At 42.4% G+C, this 22,080-nt stretch overlaps 1 protein-coding gene across 1 annotated transcript; it reads right to left on the bottom strand.

The window, feature by feature from the left end:
- Nucleotides 1-428: 428 nt before the first annotated feature.
- Nucleotides 429-22,080, bottom strand: TOR1AIP1 (torsin 1A interacting protein 1). The gene is made up of 9 exons (XM_014595970.3): nucleotides 21,306-22,080; nucleotides 19,344-19,403; nucleotides 18,182-18,229; nucleotides 16,196-16,228; nucleotides 13,429-13,533; nucleotides 8,681-8,734; nucleotides 4,428-4,499; nucleotides 3,310-3,369; nucleotides 429-2,975 (listed from the first exon to the last, which is right to left on the bottom strand). Exons 1-9 carry the CDS (start codon nucleotides 22,078-22,080, stop codon nucleotides 2,188-2,190), a joined length of 1,995 nt encoding a protein of 664 aa, XP_014451456.2. The 3' UTR covers nucleotides 429-2,187.

The following is a 22,080-nucleotide window of genomic DNA, read 5'->3' as shown; positions in this document are numbered from 1 at the left end:
AGCAAAGAGGACAACTCACCCCTTTTTGCATTAGTTGCACTGCCCCCCCTACCCTCTCTCCAGGTACTCAAGCAGGGTACCAAATAAGTGGAACAGGATCTAGCCTTTAGTTACGACTCAGATCAAGATAGCGCAATTCAGCATCTTCAAAAAAGGAACAGGGCAGGAGCAGTAAAAGAAAGAAAGAAAAAAGTTCAAATAGATTCAGTCCAGGAAGTTATTATGCAGCAGTCCATCCTCTGGAGTTAGGTATATTTAAAAATCATTGCCAAAATGTAAGTTTCAGACTGATTTCATACAGATTTTCAGGACGTAAAGGACATTTCCCAATCTCTAAGTACAAACAAAATCCAATCATATTGTGGTAAAAAACAAACAAACAAAAAAACAGAAAATCAAGCTTAGAACAGATGATAATGCAAATAAGATTTATAACACAAATAAGCAGATTTATTTTTTTTAACAATTACTAAAATATAGTTTAAATCATTTGCAGTCATTGATTATTTCAAAGCAATATAATAATTCATATCAGTTTAAAAGAAGCATTCAGACAATGAAGTGTTTGTAAAATTTAAAAAGTCTCTCTTCTTCCTGAGCTATTTTATGCATTTAAAATTGTAGCACTTCCATACCTCTTTTCTTGCTAAGTACCTCCACATAAAACAAATTAGCTGCCAGCTTCCAGTTCTTACAAAAACAGGAAACATAATTCCAAATCCATGGAACTGCATTGATATTCATGGTGAATTCAGCCCATTTCAGATTACAAACAGAACCTTTTGTGTTCTTAGTCTCAAAACAGATACTTAGTGGCCCTGAAGCCTCCTATAGGAGGTTTTCCTGTTTATAAAGCCTGGTATATTTGTATAACAGGGTAGCATACAGAAGCTCACAAGTAAAGGACGCAATTTTAAAAGTACAACAAACCTGGCAGCCATTATAAGAAAATATGTCATAAATTTGGAGCATCTGTTTGTGTATTCTTCAAACATAAGGAATGATAAATAATCTGGCATAGTCAAGGAAAGTAACAACAGAGAGAAAGTATGGCAGTTCCTCTCTGTATTTACAATACAAGTATATTAATATAATTTTAGTATGTGGTAGATTTCAGGGATTTTTTTTTTTTTTACATGAGGGACTCTATACAATGTTAAATAAGGCAAAATATTTTTTTCTGCAAAAATGTAAATAGGAAACAACAGGTTTACTGCACACATTTGGAAGAGGTATCTTTACAGGATCGTGATATCACATTAACAAACAGTAATAAATGCACATTTTGTCAATGAAAAAATACTACTCTCAACTTTCTAATAAAACCTCTTGACTTGTCCAAAATAACTTATTCACAATTTGCACTTCTTAGGCATTTTAGAGCAGATCCAGCAGGGCTTTAGCATGCACTGGACCAGCATTTAGAATTTCTCCTTTGCTCTGTACCAAGTTCTGAGCCTTAAAATTTGTGATTTGAGATGCACTGCAGGGTAGATACACTGATGGGTTATTTCTGAACTGACCTGTTGATGGATGTTTGGAGCAATCACTTCATCTCAGCTTCTCTAACTCTCTAGAACTGTTTTGTAAAAAGTTCACTTAAACAATTACATCTTCATTTTGAGAAGTCTGCTCTGAAGCAGAACATTTTTTAGATCTTTTTAGAATAGTAGAAATACAAAAGGTAACTGATACCCAAGCCATAGTTAGCTGGAACAAAAGAAAACCTATGCTTGGATGCATGCAGCCTCATTAAACACTATAATAAGATTTGGCCTGAAGGACAAGGGAAATGTATTTTGGTCAATGAGTCTGCAAATTCATTAGTTCCATTACCTTGTCATAATCAATTGTCAATACTACTTCCTAGCATAGAAGACTTCCCAGAGTGTAATTAGTCTACTATACCAAGACACCTGGATAGCCATATACAATTAAAAAAACTTCCATCTACAGAGCACCAGCCCTCAATAAATCACTTGTAGTCTAATTTATCAAAAATTATATTCCACCATTACACTCCCCTTATCTAGAGGAGCCCCAGTTCCTTTAAAAAGAATAACTTTACTGGTCTGTGCTGAAACACTGTTGTACAGCCTTAGCTCAGCAGCTGCAGAAGTTCTACCCAGCCCAACGACCACAATTGTTTTCATCTCCCTTTCTTTCCACAACTGATTTTACTTATGATTAGCAGCTCTGAGAGAGAGCACTTTCTGGCCAAACAGGTAGAACCAAGTGGGATATACGACTCCACAGTCCACTCAGCTTATCTGTGTCCATGTGTTTATAGGAGCTGGGAGTATCTGAATTGGTGAATTTGGTCCAGAGGAAATCACGCACTTTCTCCTCAACATCCCGCAGGCTGAGATTCTTTCCCAGTGACTCCTCATCCAAAAGGACAGTTAACAGAAGAGTCACATCCTTAAAGGCTGCATTTTCGTGGTCGCAGTACTTATAAAAGATCAGGGTGGATCCTGCAGGCAGCAATTCAAACTGATGCACCACTGCTGCCTTCTTGCCGCTCTCAAAACCAGAGCTCAGCAGTTTATCTACATCCAGCTTTGCTGTATCGCTGTCCTGTGACACTGTACTTGCACAATCAATCTCAATTGTGTCAGTACTCAGGGAGGAGGAGTAGGCTTCTGCGATCTTGTTACTTAAGCACTTCAGAGCACTTTTAGCTTCTTGGGCAGCTGTAAGCAATAAGATTGCAGGCTCTGAATAGGAATGGGAATTATTGAGACGTTTCTCAAGGAACAGTTGTATCCTCTTCCACAGCTTTTCATCCTGATTTGGGTAGACATTCTTAATTTTTTTCATCTCATCCTGGAACATTCGCAGAATTGGAGAATCTTTAATTGGCAAAATCTTGGAGGACTGAGTCACCCACATAGAACACAGGCCAATAGCGAATAAAGCCACAACTACCAGAATCCACATCAAAGACCGCTGGTTACTTGACTGTCCACCAGGCACTGCACAAAAAAAGGACAGTGGGAAAGGGTGTAGAGGGGGAAGAGTTATTTCTGCAGTATGGATAAAGTGAACTGTTGAAAAAGAATTTTATACTGCCATTTAACATATTTTAATAAAAACTAGTGTAATAAGACATAGGCAATTCTAAAAAAAAGAAAAGAAGAAAAATGACTCCCATATTCTAATCAAATAAGCACACAAGTCAAAAAGATAAATCTTAAAACAAATCAAATTCGCCCCCAGGTTTAGGTTCTTCAAGATCTAGTTCTAGCAGGGGTATGAAAATGATTAAATACAAATAAATATTCAATTGATCTGAGGTAGAAGTCTTACTTTTAGTTGCAGATTGAACCTGCTTGTGTACACTGGATGAATCTCTATATTCAGCTTCATCTGTTGAAAAGATTGGAAGAAATTAGTGACAGACTCCTGATATGTTTATTAGTGAAAGGAAAGGCAAGTCACAGAAAGAAACTGATTTTAGCTTTAAACTCAGTCTGGTTTCTTCTTTTTGTAGGAACAAATTTGACAAGTAAAGCATGTAGCAAGACTAAAATCTAACACACTTGCCTCACTAAGAACACTGCTGAGTCAGAATGGTCTCACTAGAAAGGCATGAGGAAGTTGATATAACCCCAGTCCAATTGCTAAGGTAGCAAAATTGTTATTCAAAATTTCTCTTTGCGTTTCATCAAAGTTCAAGGTCAGGCCTAAACTGACTTCAAAGATGAGATTTTCACAATTCACAAGAGATTTTCACAATTCTTTGCATGTGTCCAGATGAGCATGGCCATGTGGTACATGGTGCTGCAAACACATCTGTAGTGCCATATACCACAGCCAGGCATTCCCCATGCTGCAAGTGCATGCTCCCTGTGTATACACTGCTCTGTTTTTTTTTGTCACCATGATATCCAGGGGTCAAAAAAACCCACAGAAAAAAAAAAAACCTGGAGCAGCATGTGCTCGGACAGCCTGCACTACTGAAGAGAGACACCAGGCCACCTGAAGGCGTGCTGTGGCTGGTAGCCAGGCCCTGCCTGGCAGGACTGCCACAGCTGCAGCCCCAGGAGGCCCCCAGGTAAGGCTGCTGGGGCCAGCCCAGTGCTGGACCCAGCCTCCCCTACCACCCCCAGGGTAATTTGTTGTGCACCAAAGCATCCGTGTCATGGGTGTCCCCAGGGAACCAAACATCTACACTCATCTGGATGCACTCTTTCAGGTCAGGGAACATCCCATTCAAATGCCCAACCATGTTTGAATTCTTTCTTATCCATTTTCTTCACAGTGTAAATCACGAATCCTTTGCTGTCTTAGCAGTTTTTCATAAAAGCACGAGTAATGAAAATATGCCCCAAGATGTTCAGGAGCCCAGAATTTTGTTCAACCAGAAAAGGATAGCGTACATTTTGTATATAGGTAAACAAAGAGGCAGAAATGTATCCACATACTTGACTTCCTGGACCTAATAGTTGTCTTTTGATCAAAGCTTGGTTGTGTCTGTATAAAAGAACTCAGGAGACCTGGAACATTGTAAAAGAAGATACATATATTACAATGGTTAGAGTCAAAAAGAAAAAGGAAATCAATGTTTTAAGGTAGTCTCATCCCCTCCTTAACTAGTTCTAGCTAGCTGCCTGCCTTCTAACACCATCACATAGATAGTAGTTTATAATGCAAAAATATAATATTTTTCTATGAAAAGTTACATCTTACACTCATATAATTTCTAACAACATGCCAAAAATACTATTGCAGGAAATGACAGCATAAGTGCCTTCCATTTTCCCAGCAGAAAGCCATGAAGGTGCACACAGTGCAGTTATTGGTCTGAATAGTTTGTGCATACCATCACTACATGTTTACACACATCTTACATAATCCTTGTAAAAGCACATATGTAAATGGATCCTCAAGAGTCAAAGTTGCTTGTAATCGCAGCAAAGGACAAAAAATCTGTTACAACTACAGATAGGCAGAAGCAGTTGATAGTGTAAAAGGTAAGTATGTATGTAGAGTCTGAGCAAGAAAAATGAATGGATAATGAGAGTGCAGCTCAGAAAGCCAGGAGAAAGAAGTAAAGAATTAAGGCTGAGGACAGGTTTGACGAGAAAGGCTCAGTTGCGAATATACAGGCATGTAGCATGAAGCTATCATATTGTTTTCATTGATGGATGCTTATATTATTAGAAATTCAGCACAAACACTGAATTACTGGAGCTGGTACTGCAGTAAGCAGAGATAACATTAACAAATACTGACCAATGTTGGAACATTATGTCTATAAATTAGTCTTCAAATTGCTAACAAAGGACAGCCTAGCATTTGGGGCAGACAGAGAAGTAGTTTTTCTCCTGAAGTCTCATTTTCCATTCCCTGCCTTTATTCCTTTGTTAGCATTTGAGAGTCGGGGCCCTCAATCCAAGTGAGAGGAGGTAGGGGAGAAGCCCAAGGGCAAATTTGCCTAGAGAATCAATCCAGACTTATTATACATCTTAATAAAATTTAACAACCCATTTAAAGAAAATAAATCGTTTAGCTGGTTTTCCAGTTCCAGGTACAGACCTTTGGATTTGGTTCAGGGCATATTAATAGGCTAGCAGCCACTCCAAATCCACTGAAGCTTGTAAGTAAATTATTTACTATAAGCAAATTATATTTTAATGATTTGAGAGCACATTTCTATTTGGGAATGAGCGTGCAGTCGCCACCAGCATGGAGCCAATGCCGGAGCTGTGAAGCCCAGTGCAGCTGTTTGCAGCCTGCCCGCCGCTTGCTTGCTGCAGCTGCCCAGAGCCCAGGCTAGCTACAAACAGCTGCGCTGGGCTCCGGAGCCTGGTCACCAGCTCTGTGCTGGGAGCAGGAGAGAGACCCAGGTTGCGCTGCCCCAGGCCCCACTGCCCGCTCTGAGGCGCACGTGCCAGTACAGAGCTGATGCCGGGGCTCCGGAGCCTGACACAGCTGTTTGCAGCCTCCCGGCTGCAGCTGGCCCCAGCTCTGGGTAGCTGCTGCCAGCCGTGAGCCCGGGCTGCTCCCAGCAGGCAGCTGGGATGCTGCAAGCCCTGCTGGCAGCAGCCCAAGCTCCAGCAGCTACCCAGAGCTGAGGTAGCTGCTGACAGCCACAGAGCCTGGGTTGGGGGACACAGGGCACAAGCAGGGCATCCTGCCTTGTACCCCCTGCCCTCATTTTGCTTTTCTGGCATGTCGGCACTCCAGCACCTTCCAAGGTAGGCACTGTGGTGTTTTTCGGCACTCCAGCCAAAAAAACACTGCCTACCCCTGCTCTACAGTAATACCAGGGCAATAGCTCATTTAGATAAGAATTATGCTTGTAGTTAATAAGAGCATTATATTTCTATGCTGTTAAAATAAACAGCTATAACTTTCTTTCCTGGCTCTTTATCTATTGAACTAATGTATTTCCATGAACTTAATGCATGATAATAGCAAAGGAAGCTCAGAATTAAAACATAACGAAGTGACACAACCATTCAATTTCATTTTTACTTCCTTAAAATTTTGTGCTGTGATCCAAGCCATTTATTACTCCAAAAACAGTAAAGATACTGGGTTTCTTACTGTATATGAACCTAGAATAATTTTCTATTTAAGAGGTCAAGAAAAATCTCAAGTTCTGAAACATTATGGAATACAGTTCTCAGGTGGCACCATATTTTCTTTAAAGGATTTATAGAGGTGCAACAATACATTGGTCCATATCATATCAGCACCAATAAAAGGAATATCTACATTATTGGCAATTAGCTTTTTTTAGCTGATGTGGCCGATAACGTTGCCAATAAATGCCACGTACATGCAGGCAGTCGCAGCATGCATACAGCGTCCAGCTGGCAAGTCTGATAGGGGGAAGGGGCATGGGGGAGCAGATCGAGGCCCTCACGATGAAGGAGGAAGTGGGACAGGGGCAGGAACTGCCCAGCTGGGGCAGGACAGGATGGGGTGCAGGACGGAGCCACAAGTGGCTCATCCGTGGGATGCAGGGGGGCATCTCCCACCACTTGGCACACCCCAGGGGAGGCATGGGGGGGCATCTGCCCCCCGGATCTGCATGCACGGTGAGGGAAGGCTGCCGCTGTGGGCTGGGGGCAACGCTGGGCTCTTCCTAGCACAGGGGTTGAGCCGGGGCTGCACTCAGGGTAGGCGGCAACAGAAGCGCTGGGAGTGGGGCTACAGGAATTTTGCAGCCACCCCAAAATTCACCGGAGCTCCCCGGAGCCTCCCTCCCAGCACCAGCGCCGCCTGTCCCAACCCAACCCAACCCCTGCACTGGGAAGAGCCTGCAGCCAGCCTCTGCCTGCAACAGCAGCCTGCCCTCACTGCACGCATAGATCTGGGGGGCACATGCTCCTCCCATGCTTCCCCCAGCCCCACCCCCAGACAAGCTGCTCACAGCTCCATCCCACATCTCACCCACCTGTGCAACACCTGCCCTTGCCCCAGCCCCCCTGCTCCCTCACTGTGAGGGTTTGGATCAGCCCCCACCCATGCCCCTTCCCTCCCCCCACTTCTTCCCCCCCCCCAACAGACTTACCAGCCAGAAACTGTTCTCCAAGCTGCGGGCTGCATATTGGCAATCGGATGGATATTAGCCAATATGGCTCGTTAATAATCTGACATCGGTATCGGCTCAAAAAATTCTTTATCAGTGCACCCCTAGGGATACATCCTCTGCATCTATGCTATAGTCTAAATAAGCTGCTGGGTTCTGACAGTTAATGCACATTTCCTAACTTTAAAGCTGCACTTTTTGCAAAACCTTTGGGAACCGAGTCTCAACTATTCTCTCAAAGATGCTCATCCAATGATTCGCATATTACCATCCCTGAATATATATGTTCCTCTCCACATAAGAGAGATGATGCCAAAAGAACGAGAATTCTCCTCCGTACTTCATTTTTAGGCTCTCACCACTCAGTTCTACAAGCCTGTAAAAATCTACTATAGGCAAGTTTCAAAGTAGGCTTTGTTTAATTTGTATTTTTAGATTCTGATATCCTAAACTGAATGTTTCCAGAACTTGCTTCCATTTTAAGGCCTGCACTAAAGGGAGAAGCTATGACAGTTGTTAGGCAGCTTCAGATGTTTAAAAGAAATTTCACCTCTAACCCAGAGCTTCAAGGACTCAGCATAGGGAAGAAAGACCACAGCATATGGAGCTGTAGTCAAATAGGCAAGCAAGAATTTACTTCACCCAAAAAAATGCCATTGCCATCTTAAGGACCTGGGAAGGAAGTACACTAAAACATGTAATGCAGTTTCTGGTATGTCAGTCTTGATCTGAGCCACTGGCATTGACATAAGCTCCCCATGGCCTTAATACTTCCTTATTCTGGGTCAGCTAGTCAACCCCTAAGCCATTTATAAAAAGAAAAAGATGAGCCAAAAGGAGTGGAGATGCTGCTACAGAAATGCCAGTTTCTGCAACACTCAAAACTCCAGAGTTAAGTAGGTACCCATGAGAATAGTCAATTGCTGCAAAGATTGTGGAGACCCGTTCTACCATTAGTACCTGGCCTCCAGGTCCTTTCCTGCCTTCCCAGCTTGTGTACTAAGAAGCAGAGGAGACTAAATCATATGCATGAACACATATACACACCACACACAAACACAAGCCAATAGAAAAGAAAAGCAACACTCTTCTCTTACACACGAGTAAACATAAGATACTTGCTTATTAACCTACTTTGTGGTATCTGTGGTTGGCTTTTCCAGTGTTCCTCAGCTATGGTGTTGCTTTCTGAAACAGACCATACAAAGAAGAGAATTACAGAGCTACAATATTGGATCAGATTCTCTAAGGTAAGAAGAATAAGCTATATAAGCTGTCAGAACCAAAACACCAGCTGTGAAGGTGTTACATTTGTAAGGCCTGCCACTATCCTCCAGTAACAGGCACTCTTTCTATAAAGAGAAAAGCATCTGGTATAGAAACCATTAAGCCATGACCTTCTCAGCATCAAGATTTCCTAATGGTAGATATACTCTGTCATTGGGGTTCTAAATGGAGGACAAAAGTTATTAGTCATTTAGTCCTCACAAAAAGTATCATCAGAATCAGTAATTAAAAAAAAAAAAAAAAAAATCAAAATAATTTCTTTAGCAACAAGGACAGCAAAACAGCAGGACAGATTTTCACCTAATTCCCTCTATCACGTATTTGAACATGGGTAGTCTTCAGCGTACTCACTGTACAGGCAGCATTTCTTTTTTATGTATGTCCCTAACCCTGAAGTAAAGCCAGCCCGGCTCAAATTTTCATACACTTCTCCTAACTCACCTGCTCAGCTCTAGGTTATATCAGGTTGGTATACCTCCCACCTGCCATGGCCTCTCCCTTAGTTATACAGCAAACTCATTTGGATCATTACTGACTCAGACTGGATTCAAACCAGTAAACAGCCCCACAGTCCTTTACTAGACCTCCTAAATCATCCAGTCCCCAGTGTATCTATCTAGGATGGTCAAATCCCTTAATAACTGATCAAGTGATGGAAGAAATGTTACTATTACTTCATAGCACTTGGTATCCAGTCAAATTGCCTTTTTGAAGGGAATGGAAACTGCAACTGTTCAATGAATCTAAAAAATGAAGCCAGGCCCCTACTCATAGGCATATTTGCAGGAAATGTTAAGCATTATAAAGTTTTGCAAGATGGAGGCCTATGTATAAATTTAGGCTTATAAAATTTTCAACTTTTGGGCCAGAAGAGAATGTGATTGTAAAACCATAAAACTGACAAGGGGCTTAAAGGCAGGTTTACTGCCTGAAATAACATATTTGTCTGAATACAAGACGGCTCTAAGTATAAAAGTCCCCCAATAATTAAATTCTATATATGGAAAATTTATAAATTTATTATAATCTAATTATTGGAGGTTTTCAAAAATATCCCTCTCCTAATGCTAGAACAGTAAAAAATAAAAATAAATTGGGGAGCCAGGTAGCCCCTTTGCCCATAACAGAGGGGAACTAGAGGGACTTGGGAGAAATTGGGCCTTCAAATAAGAGAAAAATCAGAGTGCTAGGGATCCCAATGGATGCCGAAGGAAAAGGTAACAAACACAGCATGGGAAAAGGTGATCACAAGACTATGGTAAATACTTTGGTTATAGTCTGGAAGGAACTGTCCTTTGCCAGAAAAGAAGCAGTGTTTAAGGCTGTGCTACTGCTGATTATTCTATATCTGGGAATTGTATTCCCGCTGATGAGGTGGCAGAGGGAAATGTGTCTGTTCTTCTGGATGCCAAAAGAGAAAAAACTGGCTAGAGCTAAACTGTACAAAGCATGAGAGATTGGGCCGGAGGGGAGGGGGAGTTGGGGGCTGCCAGACTTGGGATTGTATGTCTATACAAAATATGCAAGTGCAATATGCAAGTGCATCACCTAAGCCCACGCACCTGAAATTTTGAGGAAATGGGGATTATTATCAGACCTCTCTAAAGAGTGTATGGGCATAGCAACCACCATTTCATTGTATCTGAATGGAAGGATACATGCAGAGGTATAAAATAGGGAAGGTAAGGCTGGAGGTCCTGAAGGATCATAAGAAATTGGTAAAAGTGGTAAGGGAGACAGGATGATGCCAGTGGGAAACTTCAAAAAAGGACAAGTGAAAAAGGTGTGGGGAGCTGTGCTGTGTAAACAAATAACAAGGTGAACATGCTGACCTAACCTAGCATGGATGGTTATAATATCTTGACAGTGAGAGAAGCGCAACACAGATAGGGCTTGACAAGCTCATTAAGGTACCCAAGGGAGAGATGTGGGAAAGAAGAAACAGTGGGACGTGGGAGTTTGTTTTGGAAGTGTACATATGAAGAGGGGATGTAGAAAAGGGTTCACTGCTTTCTGACTGTCACCAAAATAACCTGTCATTAGCGCATGAGGTGGTACCATATGGACTCATACCAAAGGGACCGGAGGAAATGCTATTAAGGACTTTATTAACGTGTTAACTAGTTTATAAAAAGTAAGAAACCTCTGGGTGTTTAAAGAGTTGGCTTTCACTGAAAGAGTGCCTGAAACTGAGGCTGCATGAATTTAAATATTACATCACTCAGGAAAAAGAAGAGATTGGAGAGGAAGCAGCAGAGAAGCAGTGGAGGAAAAAGGACTGGACACATTTGTTTCACTAAACCAACAGAAAGGACTGATGGGAGGGGCAGAGTGTGTTTCAAGTAACAGTTTTTCACGGCGTTCTGTATGAAGAAAAAAAGTGTCTGTGTTTGTTTTTTGTGGGAAGTTGATGCCTGTTGTTTAAGGTTTTAATACATGTAGTTCTATGTTTTTGATATATAGTTGTTTCTATGAAGTCTTGGTAAAACAAGGTTGCTCAATATATGTAGCTTCACAACTGTAGGGTGCTAGGTTTGTTTTTAATAACCTTATAAAAGAAGGTTCCCATCAGCATCTCAGGCTTTTGGCTAAGATCAAATGTAATCAGGGACCAAAGGGAGGGGGGGTCACAGCTGGCTCTGGCCCTCCTGTTACCAGCCTGGTATTGCAGTACCTCCAGGCCTGGTGCCAGTTCCCTGTGAAGGGAACACCCACCCTTTTTTCAAGGGTCAAAAAATAAATAAATAAATACAAGTTACCATCAGCATGTTTGCCCCATATGGGCCATGTGTTTTAGTCATGCTCAGTGTTGGCTACATTTAAATCAGCTTTATAGTTGATTTCTACTACTGAGCACATGCTGCTTTTGGCAGTAGTTTCATGATAGACAATATATTTAATGAAGGGTTCCTTGTATGCAAATACAAGACTAGGGGCCCTTTTCCCTATACTAATTGGAGAAAAAACACTTGTCTTGCATTTTGAGTAAATACAGTATCTTTTCTTTCCCCCCATCTGACTAAATCCCTTCTAATTGCTTTTAGGGAAATATATTAATCTTTATTAAATTAGTTTTCTGATATTTAATCAGCATTTAAGCAAGCAAGCAACTGAATATTTGCCACTGTAGTGATATCACAATATTGTTACCTTGAAGGAAAATAAAAAAAATAATAATTTGTGATTTTTTTTTTTTTAATTAGATAATTTGCAATGTTTTTATCAGGGAAAACCCAGGGCCATTGGTGATAAGTAACAGCCAAATGACTATAAGATCAAATCATGCCTAATCTAGCTTTCTTCTAGCACAAGGCAATAGGTTTTGTGAATGGAGGGTAGGGTATCACTGGATGCAATAGTTCTTGATTTTAGCAAGGCTTTCACTCTTCCACAAAATTCTCTTAAGCAAACTAAAGAACCATGGTCCAGAACAGGAGCTGGCAGCTAATGGCATGTAGGCCATTTCCCTCCTGTTTTGGTGGGCTGTTGGCAGCAATTTGGCCATAGTGGAGGGGGAGGGGGTTAGAGCAGGCTTACTGTCTGAAATAACATTTGTCACAGTGGAGGGGGAGGGGGTTGAACCATGAACCTCAAAAAGATGAGATGAGAACACCAACGGTGATGACTGGGTCACAAATGGCGGCCTTCAGCCTGAGCTGCATTACTTTGGCCCACCACAGATGGTTTTGGACCCCTGGCCTAGAGAAAACTACCATAAGGTAAGGAGCATAACTAGTTGGACAATTGTGTTCAAAGAACAGTCATCAACAGCTCAACGCCAAACTGGGAAGAAGCAACAGTGAGGTTCTCAGGGGTGTGCACTAGGTCCAGTACTGGACCAGTACTCCAGTTAATAATTTGGAGGATGGAACTGATAGTACACTTAGTAAATATGCAGATAATACCAAACTGGATAGAGTTGCAGACACTTTGGACGAGTCAACCATCTAATATTGGATTAGTCTAGAGATGAGAAAGGGGAAATGTAATAACAGGCCTTCAAATACAAAGAATACAAAGGATTGCAATAAATTATTTTCTCTGTGTACAGAGGATGGAACAAGTAGTAATGGGTTTAAACTGAGACAAGGGAATTTAAATTGGATATTATGAAAAACTTTCTGACTGTGAGGATGGTTAAGCACTTGAAGAGATTGCTTAGGGAAGATGTTAAATCTCTGTCACTATGTTTTTAAGTGCTGATTAGACACTTGTCTGTGATGGTTTAGACTGGATAAACTTGTCTTGAGCAAGAAGTTGAACTAAGCCAGGGTTTGCCAACCTGCAACGCACACTCCACAAGTGGCACAGGCAGCCTCTGTACAGCATGTGGCAAGTAGCACAGCAGCAGATTGGATAGAGGAAGGGGATCGAAGTGGCACTGGAGGAGGGTGTGGGGCTTAATGTTTAATACACTTGCCCAAGAAGGTTGCCCCCCAATGGACTAGATCTCCTAAGGTCCTTGACCAATTTTAATATGATTGTATATTTATCATGCCCTAGCCCAAAGTTTAAAAAAAATATAATTAACTATCAACCACTAGAAATGAGTCTTGTATGGAAGAAAAGGCACCAGAAAAATATATTGCTATTACCTTTCAGCAGTGAATGTGTGTTAGTCTTTGGACACTCAGCATTATAGCCATCAATGTCAACCTCTTCTTCTGCTTCCTCCTCTGCAACTCCCTCCAGCGAATCTTCTGCAAAAACAATGCGTTATGTAAAGACGAAGAAATGTCTGTCACAGAGCTCATTATTTTATTTACAGAGCTATCAGTGAGCTTGTCATTACAGAATTAATAATATAGGTTTCTGACCCAAGATCATTACGGCTTAAACTAACCATGGGACACCAGGGGACAAGGGTTACAAAAGTAAAAAGCTTGTAGATAAAGATTCACTAGAGTATTTGTCTTTGGGCAAGATATGTGACTATTTGAATATTGCACTTCTCCTTAGTTAACTGCCAGAAGAAGCAAAGTTCAGCAGTAAGAGTACAGCCAAGTTCAATGCTGGAATGTCAATGTAGAGGAGCAAGCCAAAAGAAGTGATCTGAAAGAGCCACGTACCACTACGTGGAGCAGACTGAGGTAGAGATATTCCTAATGTGCAGTGAGGGGGCTAGCATGATAAACACAGAGCAAGTTACAAGAGGAAGTCATGGGGTGAGCAGGCACATTTTATACCATGCTCAGTAACCTCAAACAGAAGAGGGAAGTGTCAAATAGAATAGAATGGCAGAGCTTATCTACCAGCCTTCTCACCATCCTTTCAAAGAATTTCAGTCAATTTTGCAGCCGTTGCCATCTAGAAGAGTTCTTCTGCATTACTTCTTTCCATTGTAGAACTTAAATGAAATCTGAGTTCCTTCTCATCTGCCAGCTAATTCACTCCCAACCCCCATTTGTATTAAACTCTAAAATGCTAAGATGTGGTTTATATTAAAAGGTACTTTACAAAAAAGTTACAACCTATTATTGAACCCACAGGCTTTCCACTCCATGAAACTCAGTCCGGACAAATTTTACAGATTAGGTGAACAGAATCTGACAGGAACACAGGAATCGCCACACTGATTCAGATTTTTAAAAATCTGAATTGTGTAACATATCCTGTGTCCGGGAGTGGCCAGTGACACATGCTTCAAGAAAATGTACGAAACTGAAACAGCGGTCAGGCTGATGATAAACTAATTCCCAAACTTGGTCTCATCTTTATCTCTAACAAGGATCAGCTCAAGTCCTTAAGCAACAGGTTTAATATCCCTTCCCAAATCAATTATTGTTTTGTTTGGTAACTGATGGTTTGGGGCTTTTTTTTAATCTCAAACCATATTAGAAAATTTAGATTCAAATGCAATAGCTGACATAGCTATCCACGATCACTTGATCTCAAATTACTCATTTTTGCCTTCCAAACACTCAGTTCGTTTAAGCTTTTTTTTTTTTTTTTTTTTTTTTTTTTTTTTTTTTTTTTTTTTACACAAATAAAAGTAAATCACACTGTTTCCTAACATAGATGTGGTTAACAGTTAAACTCCCTATACAGTGCAACCTCCTTGGCTTACTGATGCCACCAGAGCCAGTTTAGGTTAAGACTACTACCCAACAACTTATTAGCATGCAGAAAAAAGGTACAGCTTTCAAAATTCTGAGCCCTCACAATGTTAAAGGCTCAAAAACCAAGAGGAGAATTCATATATAATTTGCTAGATGGCTGCACATTGAGATTTGTACTGCTCACTTCCTCTTTGCACTTCAAACATTTTAAATTACTGAAAGACTGTTCCCATCAGAAAGGCATCAGTGATTTAAATAGGCAGTTAAAACAGACAATATAATTTTGCTCTGTCCAGGGGACCCTAGTCCAGATTTTTAAACAAAGTTACTAAGAAGAGAGATTGTCATTATTTCTACAGTGTTCCACACACCCTGTTTAAATATATCAAGGCTTCTAAATCATACCTAGACTATAGCCAGTGCAAAGTTAGTTAGCATTAAAAATAAGCTAGCTATATTAGTTAACTTTAAAAATCTTGTGAGTTTAAAAAGAAGTTGGATGATTATTCCCCAATTATCTGTAAGAAAATGACTGTAATAATTAGTTATTAGTTTACAGCCCCATCAATTTAAACATCTAGAATTAACAGCCACTATATCAGTCAGTCTTATCAAAACTTCAATAGAAAGTGACTGATCAGCCTTTTGTATTTCATCTATCCACTTTAAAACATTAGGTTGTGCATTTGGCCCATGATACCTTCCAGAAAAATGCCATGAGAAAAGCACTTTTTAAAACTGAATAGTCTAGGAGGAAGTTAAAATAAACTGCTCATGTATTCATGTTTTTTAAAACTGAATTTATGTGGCCTATTCTGTGCTACACTCACCATGTTCAGAGAAACTATAACGGTCAGTTTCACTTCTTGGCTCTCCTGAAACAAGGCAACTGTGTTTGACTTTCATTGGGGAAATCTAGCAGCGCTGGGGAGTATTTCAATTAATAAAGGAGAGTGTTTTGTACTGATTTTTTAATCAAGTTTCATGAAGATACTACTGTGCACTGGGGACTTGTTTTCATATTTGAACTGGTAGCCAAAAAAACCCCAAAATAAAACACCACTATTAGGTATATTCATGCAGCCTCTCTTTGTGAGCATATTTATACAGTTAAAATGTGCTTATATAATTAAAATTATCTACATGAAGATGTATGTGAATTAAGTCCTGAGATATTTATGTTTTGAAGGGTGGGGGGAGAGGAGGGGAGTTGTACTTTTTGGGCCTTCCCCATTTGTTAATATTGTTCTAAAATTCTTACACATGAATTATTTTCTAAGAAATGTAAGTTTTCACAGCATACCTGTGTACGCATCATGTGGCTCTTCTTGTTTTTCTTTGTAAAAAGAGGAAATAAAAAGAAAACATTTATCACAACTCGCACCAACACTTAAAACAGATTTCTTGTTTTAAATACGCTAGTTACAAGAACATGCCAAAACAATAGAAAATATGTGAAATTCTATGATATTAAAAGTTACAGCTACACAGAGTTGGCCTGATGGTTTGCATAATAAAAATCCAATTTACTTTTAGCAACTTTTAGGCATACAACTTTTTTCACTTCCATAGCAATTCCAAATAACCTGGCTGCAATCATCTGAGAAACACTGAAGTGTGGCAAGAAAGATTCCATATCACCAGCAACATGAATCAAAGCCTAAACATTTATAGGACTTTATAACATTAAACAGCTGATGGTGAAATCTACTTGGGCTCAGGCAGAATAGACTTATGAGGCCACAAGGGGATAAATTTGGGCAAACACAAATCTCTAAGAAAGACTATTTATATAAAGGCACAACGTAGTAACAGCTCCCTCTATTTTTTAAATTTGGCATCATGCATTTTAAGAAACAACAAGAATGCCCTTTAAAGGTTCAAACAAAAGAAGTTATTTGCTACTTCAAGCTGCTATTTGTTAGTTAGTTATTGCTATATTCCTAATACAGAAGATAAGACAAGAAAGAAAGAGAAGATGCAGACATCTGCAAATTCATTTTCTTCGTGGAAGAAAATATGGATTTAACTACCATCTCATTTCACCAAGTAGCAACACAATCTGCCTGAGAGTGAAAAAAACCCCATCAGTGTGAGCAGGTTTCATGCTCCCCCAGAAGGGGCAACATTTTGCTTTTCCAGGAATAGGATATTACTTTGTTAAAAAAGGAAGCAAATTCCAGCCCAAGCTGTTTCTATATGCTTGGCTATTCCTAACAATACCTCATCTACCCCAGACTCCAGAACCTACTGTATAGAACCACTCCTACCTGTGTTAGAAACAGATAGAAGTGACATCCATCCCAAATCAGTGACAGAATATGGCACCAGGGGAGAAAGGGAGCTATTCAGAATATGCCAGTGATGTGTGGAATAAGATCATCGCCATGCCGACACTGAACAAAAAAAGGTTAATACTCTGACTAGAAACTAGTCAGATATTTATAGAACAATTCTACTGTAGAGCAAAATTGTTCTTTGACCAAGAAAATACACTTTAAAAGTAACATGCAAATCAATTCTCTTACAGCATCAAACTCCATGAAGAAATGTGAGTGAGAGCACAAAGCACAGCATACAATAGCAAATGCAATTAAGTGTGATATTCTGTAACCCTGAGGCATGAAGCCAAATGGCAACCAACGTGGTATCAAACCCATGCCTTCAGTTCAAAATCATTGTCCACTAAAAACAGAAACTTAAAAAAAAGAGCATTGATGTTTGATTCTTAACATTTTCTTGCTCACACATTTTGAATACTAGTTTAAATATAGCCATAACCTTAATTTAGGTGTATATCAACACCTAAACATATCAAGTATATCAAATATATCAACACCTTGATATATGCATTCTTAAGATTTTGCCAGCACTCTCAGCTTTAATCAGATTTCTAGAATCTTCTTGCAGCCTGTGCAATGTTTGCGGTTAAGCAGAAACTAAGCTCAGCTTGAGAAACTGGGTGGTTTTTTTTGAGTTTCGATTCTGCTCACAGGAGAATCTTAAACTAAGCTCTGGAAATAGGCATCCTCTCATAAGAGCCACGCCCCCTCCCCCCAAGCTTGCAGAGAGGCTCATTTCTTTCTGTATTTTGTAAGAAACAATACAAAAAGTAATTCCACTAACATCATCAACAGTATCCACTTGGAACAGCCAACCTCTTGGCATTCTTCACACAACAGCCAAAGTCCAGCCAGCAACAACATTTTGTTCTCAAGGCCTGACACTACCGCAGTAACAAACGAGATTCAGTAGTAAGCAAACTAGAATGCGTTAAACTTAAACCAACCTGATTCACACGTTTTGGAATCTCTGTTTTCACTGAAGAGAGCATATTCTGTAAGGCAAGGAACACTAACATGATTAACACAGCCGTAAAAAAAAGGAAGGAAATTAAGTGGTTACATTCACATGTGTAGTTCTCTCTACTGCAGCGACCAATACATTTCTCAGGACAAAAGCTATGACTCCACAACCACTTATACATTACAGACATAGCTTCCTGTCTAACTCTCCAAAGGGTAGTTTTGCAATATGTCTTTTTAGAAAGAAACAAGGGATGTGGCAAATGAAGTAAAAACACAAACACATCACATTCAGTATCATGCAGCTAGTACAAGTCTATGCTTCTAGATGCAGAGAAGGCAGTCCTATCACACAAAAAGTAACTGTATACAACGAATAGAGTGGAAGTGGTCTTTTCACAAGCTCCACATGTGATTCAGTTCATGCCAGGTAAGTGGGTTTCTTACTTCATTTTTCCTAGTTTGTTTAGATAGATATTGTCATCATATTTAGTCACCGTACCTTTTCTCCAAAACCAAGAAACACAAGCAGATTCACTCACAACCCTTCTTTCATACCTTCAGCCAAGTACTGCTACAATCTCATGCACTTGATAGAACACATACACTTCTACAGACCCCTTTATTTGTTAATTTCAGAGTGCTACATACTAGTAGCACCCCTCATCAAACTTAAGACACCCCTTTTAAGACTCATGACACCCCTCTGAAAATGCCATCTCTTAGTTTTCACACAAAAAAAAACAACTCAGCTTGCAACAGGTCAGAAGGTTTGTAAATCCATGTATTCCTATTGAAATCTATGAGTTTATCTTGAAAACATTCTTTGCACACTTAACAGTGCTAACACTGCATGATGACACCCCCAACAGCATCCTTGCTGGGAGAATCAATCAATCTTCAAAAATTCTTACAAGATACCAGAGCACTGTTCCCCTTTTGAAAGGTAAACATATGAGGTGCAAGATTAAGTGCCCAACATTATACAACAAATCAATGGTAAAACTGGAAAGGGAACCAAGGCCATCCCCCAGTTCCTACTCCCTGCTTTCACCACTGATCTATACTCCCTAGAAATCTGTTTCAATAGTATTAGACTGCAAGGAGTGAAAAGCTCCTCCACTGGGTGTAGAAATCACTACTTACCTTCCCTTTGAAAACTTCTTATGCTGGGTCGAGTCAATTTGACAAAGGGATATTCACTCCCTAAAACAAAGAATGTGTTAAATGCATAACAAGCTCAAGCACCATGCCATCATTTCTTTCTCCCAACCACTTCAGCCCTCCATTCCATTCCATTCCATTCCATTCCATTCCATTCCATTCCATTCCATTCCATTCCATTCCATTCCTTCAAGAATACTATTAAACTACTCCCTCCCCCACTGCAGGCACACCAGACCCTCAAGCAGTTTGTTCATATGCTTGAGATTTGTGGGACGGGGAGGACAAAGTGAATGGTATATCTAGGGCAAAGGAGCAAGGTACCAGCAGAAGCCAAGAGGAAGGGGAGTGGGAATAGAATAGGCTGTGTATAAAAAAAGGCAAACAAGTATGGTGGACAGGAGCACAGGCATCTATAACTACTATGACACAATCGAATCTAGACCCTGAAAATGATCCCAGGATCCCCAGGACCCAAAGTTTCCCAGCTTTCTGGGAAGTAAGTTTGAATGCCATTGGCAAAGCATCCCTCATCCCTCTGTAATGGATATTCCACGAAGAGGATGCCCATTAATTCAAGTGCTAGAGGTCTGTATTTTGGATGTAGAAGTCAAAATAAGCCTTTGCCTAAAGTAAAAAAAAGCAAACAGGTAGGATTCAATCCTGAATGAGCAATACGATCCAAGAAAAACTCCAAATCCTATCCTTTCGTTCACCATGTGAGAGTGATTTCTGTGAATGCGCCATGTTTAATCATACACCAAATTTGCCCCCCAACTCAACCCTAAAGCATCAGTGATCATAATCTGTGGATTGTCAATTTCCCTTTACATCATTAGTGGATTAAGAAATTAATTTCCTCACACCCAAACCCCTTGCAAAACCCCCAGTCTTGTAAAAGAGGGCAAGAATAATAATAATAAAAAGACAAACCCCAGGGTAACTCCACTCTACTAAGCACAGATGAAACTATCCTAACCATCACGGAATAACTAAACTTCAGGGAACTGTGAAACCAGAGGTCTTGCTACATAGAAGCTTGGAGGAAGGCAATTTCTTTGCAGAAGGTAGTAAGTAGCAGAACGCTCTTGGCTAGAGGTGCATGATACGTCAGTCCAATATCGGATCAGCACCGATATAAAGAAAATCGACTGTATCAGAAACCGGCCTGATGTGCCTGATACTGTGGCAGATAAATGTAGGCAAGGAGAAGAGCTGTGTGCAGCTGGTAAGTCTGTTGTGGTAGAAGGGGGAGTAGGGAGGGAAGGGGCGGGGGACAGATCAGTTGTGGCACACCAGCTCGGTGGCTGACAAGAAAAGAGAGCAAGTGGATGATTCCCTTCATACCTGCCCACTGCCGACCACCCACCCACAATGGCTGGGAAACCATTTGCAGCTCAGCCAAGCCCCAATTTGCACCTCTAGTGATGCAGTACCCGCTCTACCACCTTGCTGGGTGGACTAGCACCTAACACAGTTGGGAACACCCCCGGGGGGGGGGGGGGAAGCTACCCTAGTTCAGGAGACTCCAGTCCATGAAACCTCCCTAGAGATTTTTAGCAGCGACCCCACAGGAAGCTCCTTGTGGCATCGGGCACCAGGCGGGGGGCCTCTCTCGCAGCCTTCCCTACCACCCCGCCGGCGGGCCACGAGCTGCCGACCCGCCCTCCGCGAAGAGCCGCCTCCTGGGGGCAGAGCCGCAGCCGTGGGGGCGGCAGCGGGGCAGGTGCTGCCATCACAATGGCTCCCGCGGCTCGGGGCGGGCGGCGCCTCGGGCATTTCCCTGCTAGCGGAGGGGCTGGTGCCGCCGCACCGGAAGGGAAGGGAAGGGGCCTCCCTGCGCAAGCGGGAAGGGCAGCCACAGCCACCTGCCCTGGGCACGGGGCTGAGCGTAGCCGCAGCGAGGGGCCGGACCAGCCCCCGCCCCAGGGCCCTCCAGCTCACCTGCCGGCGCGTCAGGCATCCCGCGCCGGGGCGCGGTGTTCGACGGCCTCGCCCTGCCCGAGGCCCCGTCTCCCGCCCAACGTCCCGCCGGCGTCTCCCCCGCCGGGGGCCGCTGCCGCGAGCGCAACTCGTAGCCCACACCAGCCGCCATCGCCGCCGCCTCCGTTTCCGTTTCCAAGGAGCCGTAGTCCCGCCCTGTTCGTCCCGCCGAGGGCGGGGCCAGAACGCGCACTTCCGCTCCGCTGTGCTTGGGGCCGGAAGTGCTAGCATCCCCCGGCTCGGCCGCGCCTGGCTCGGGGCCGCCATCTTGTGGGGCCCTCGGCTCGGCGGCGCAGCACGGCCTCAGCGGGGCCCGCGGCGTAGCGTGGGCGAGTGACATGGCTTCGGGCCTGATCCGGTCCGGGTTCGTCTCCCTCTCCCCTCCCTGCGGCCGCCGGGGTGCGCGCAGTCCGGGCCGACGCCGCGTCTGCAGCCGCTGCTTACCGGCGCCGCTTGTGACGGGCAGCGGCTGCGGCGCCGCCCCCGGCTCGGAGCAGCGAGGAGCAGAGCTGGGAGAGCCCGGCCCGGGCGAGGCCGCCCTCCAGCGGGCGCAGTGAAAACAGCCTCCCGGGCGCGACGTGGAGCAGCCCAGAGCGGACCCTTGGCATGAGGCAGGTCCTACCGGACCAGTTGGGCGGCGGGGGCCGGACGGGCTTTCGCCTCTGAGGCGGCAGGACGAGCTTGTGCCGCCTGTGCCCCCGCCATGTTGCCCCGTGGTTTCCGAGAGGCTAAGCAT

This window comes from Alligator mississippiensis, chromosome 5, assembly GCF_030867095.1.
Source record: "Alligator mississippiensis isolate rAllMis1 chromosome 5, rAllMis1, whole genome shotgun sequence".
Lineage (NCBI taxonomy): Eukaryota > Metazoa > Chordata > Crocodylia > Alligatoridae > Alligator > Alligator mississippiensis.
Note: the sequence above shows the minus strand (reverse complement) of the source record. Positions and strands in the feature narration are given on the sequence as shown.

Excerpts from the sequence above, each read along its gene's own strand:
- TOR1AIP1 (XM_014595970.3), bottom strand. The coding sequence starts at position 22,080 with ATGCTTAGCCTCTCGGAAACCACGGGGCAACATGGCGGGGGCACAGGC. Across the intron at positions 19,404-21,305 it reads GATGCCTGACGCGCCGGCAG|GGAGTGAATATCCCTTTGTC; the intron begins GTGAGCTGGAGG and ends TCTTTGTTTTAG. Across the intron at positions 3,370-4,427 it reads TATTAGGTCCAGGAAGTCAA|ATGAAGCTGAATATAGAGAT; the intron begins GTATGTGGATAC and ends TCTTTTCAACAG.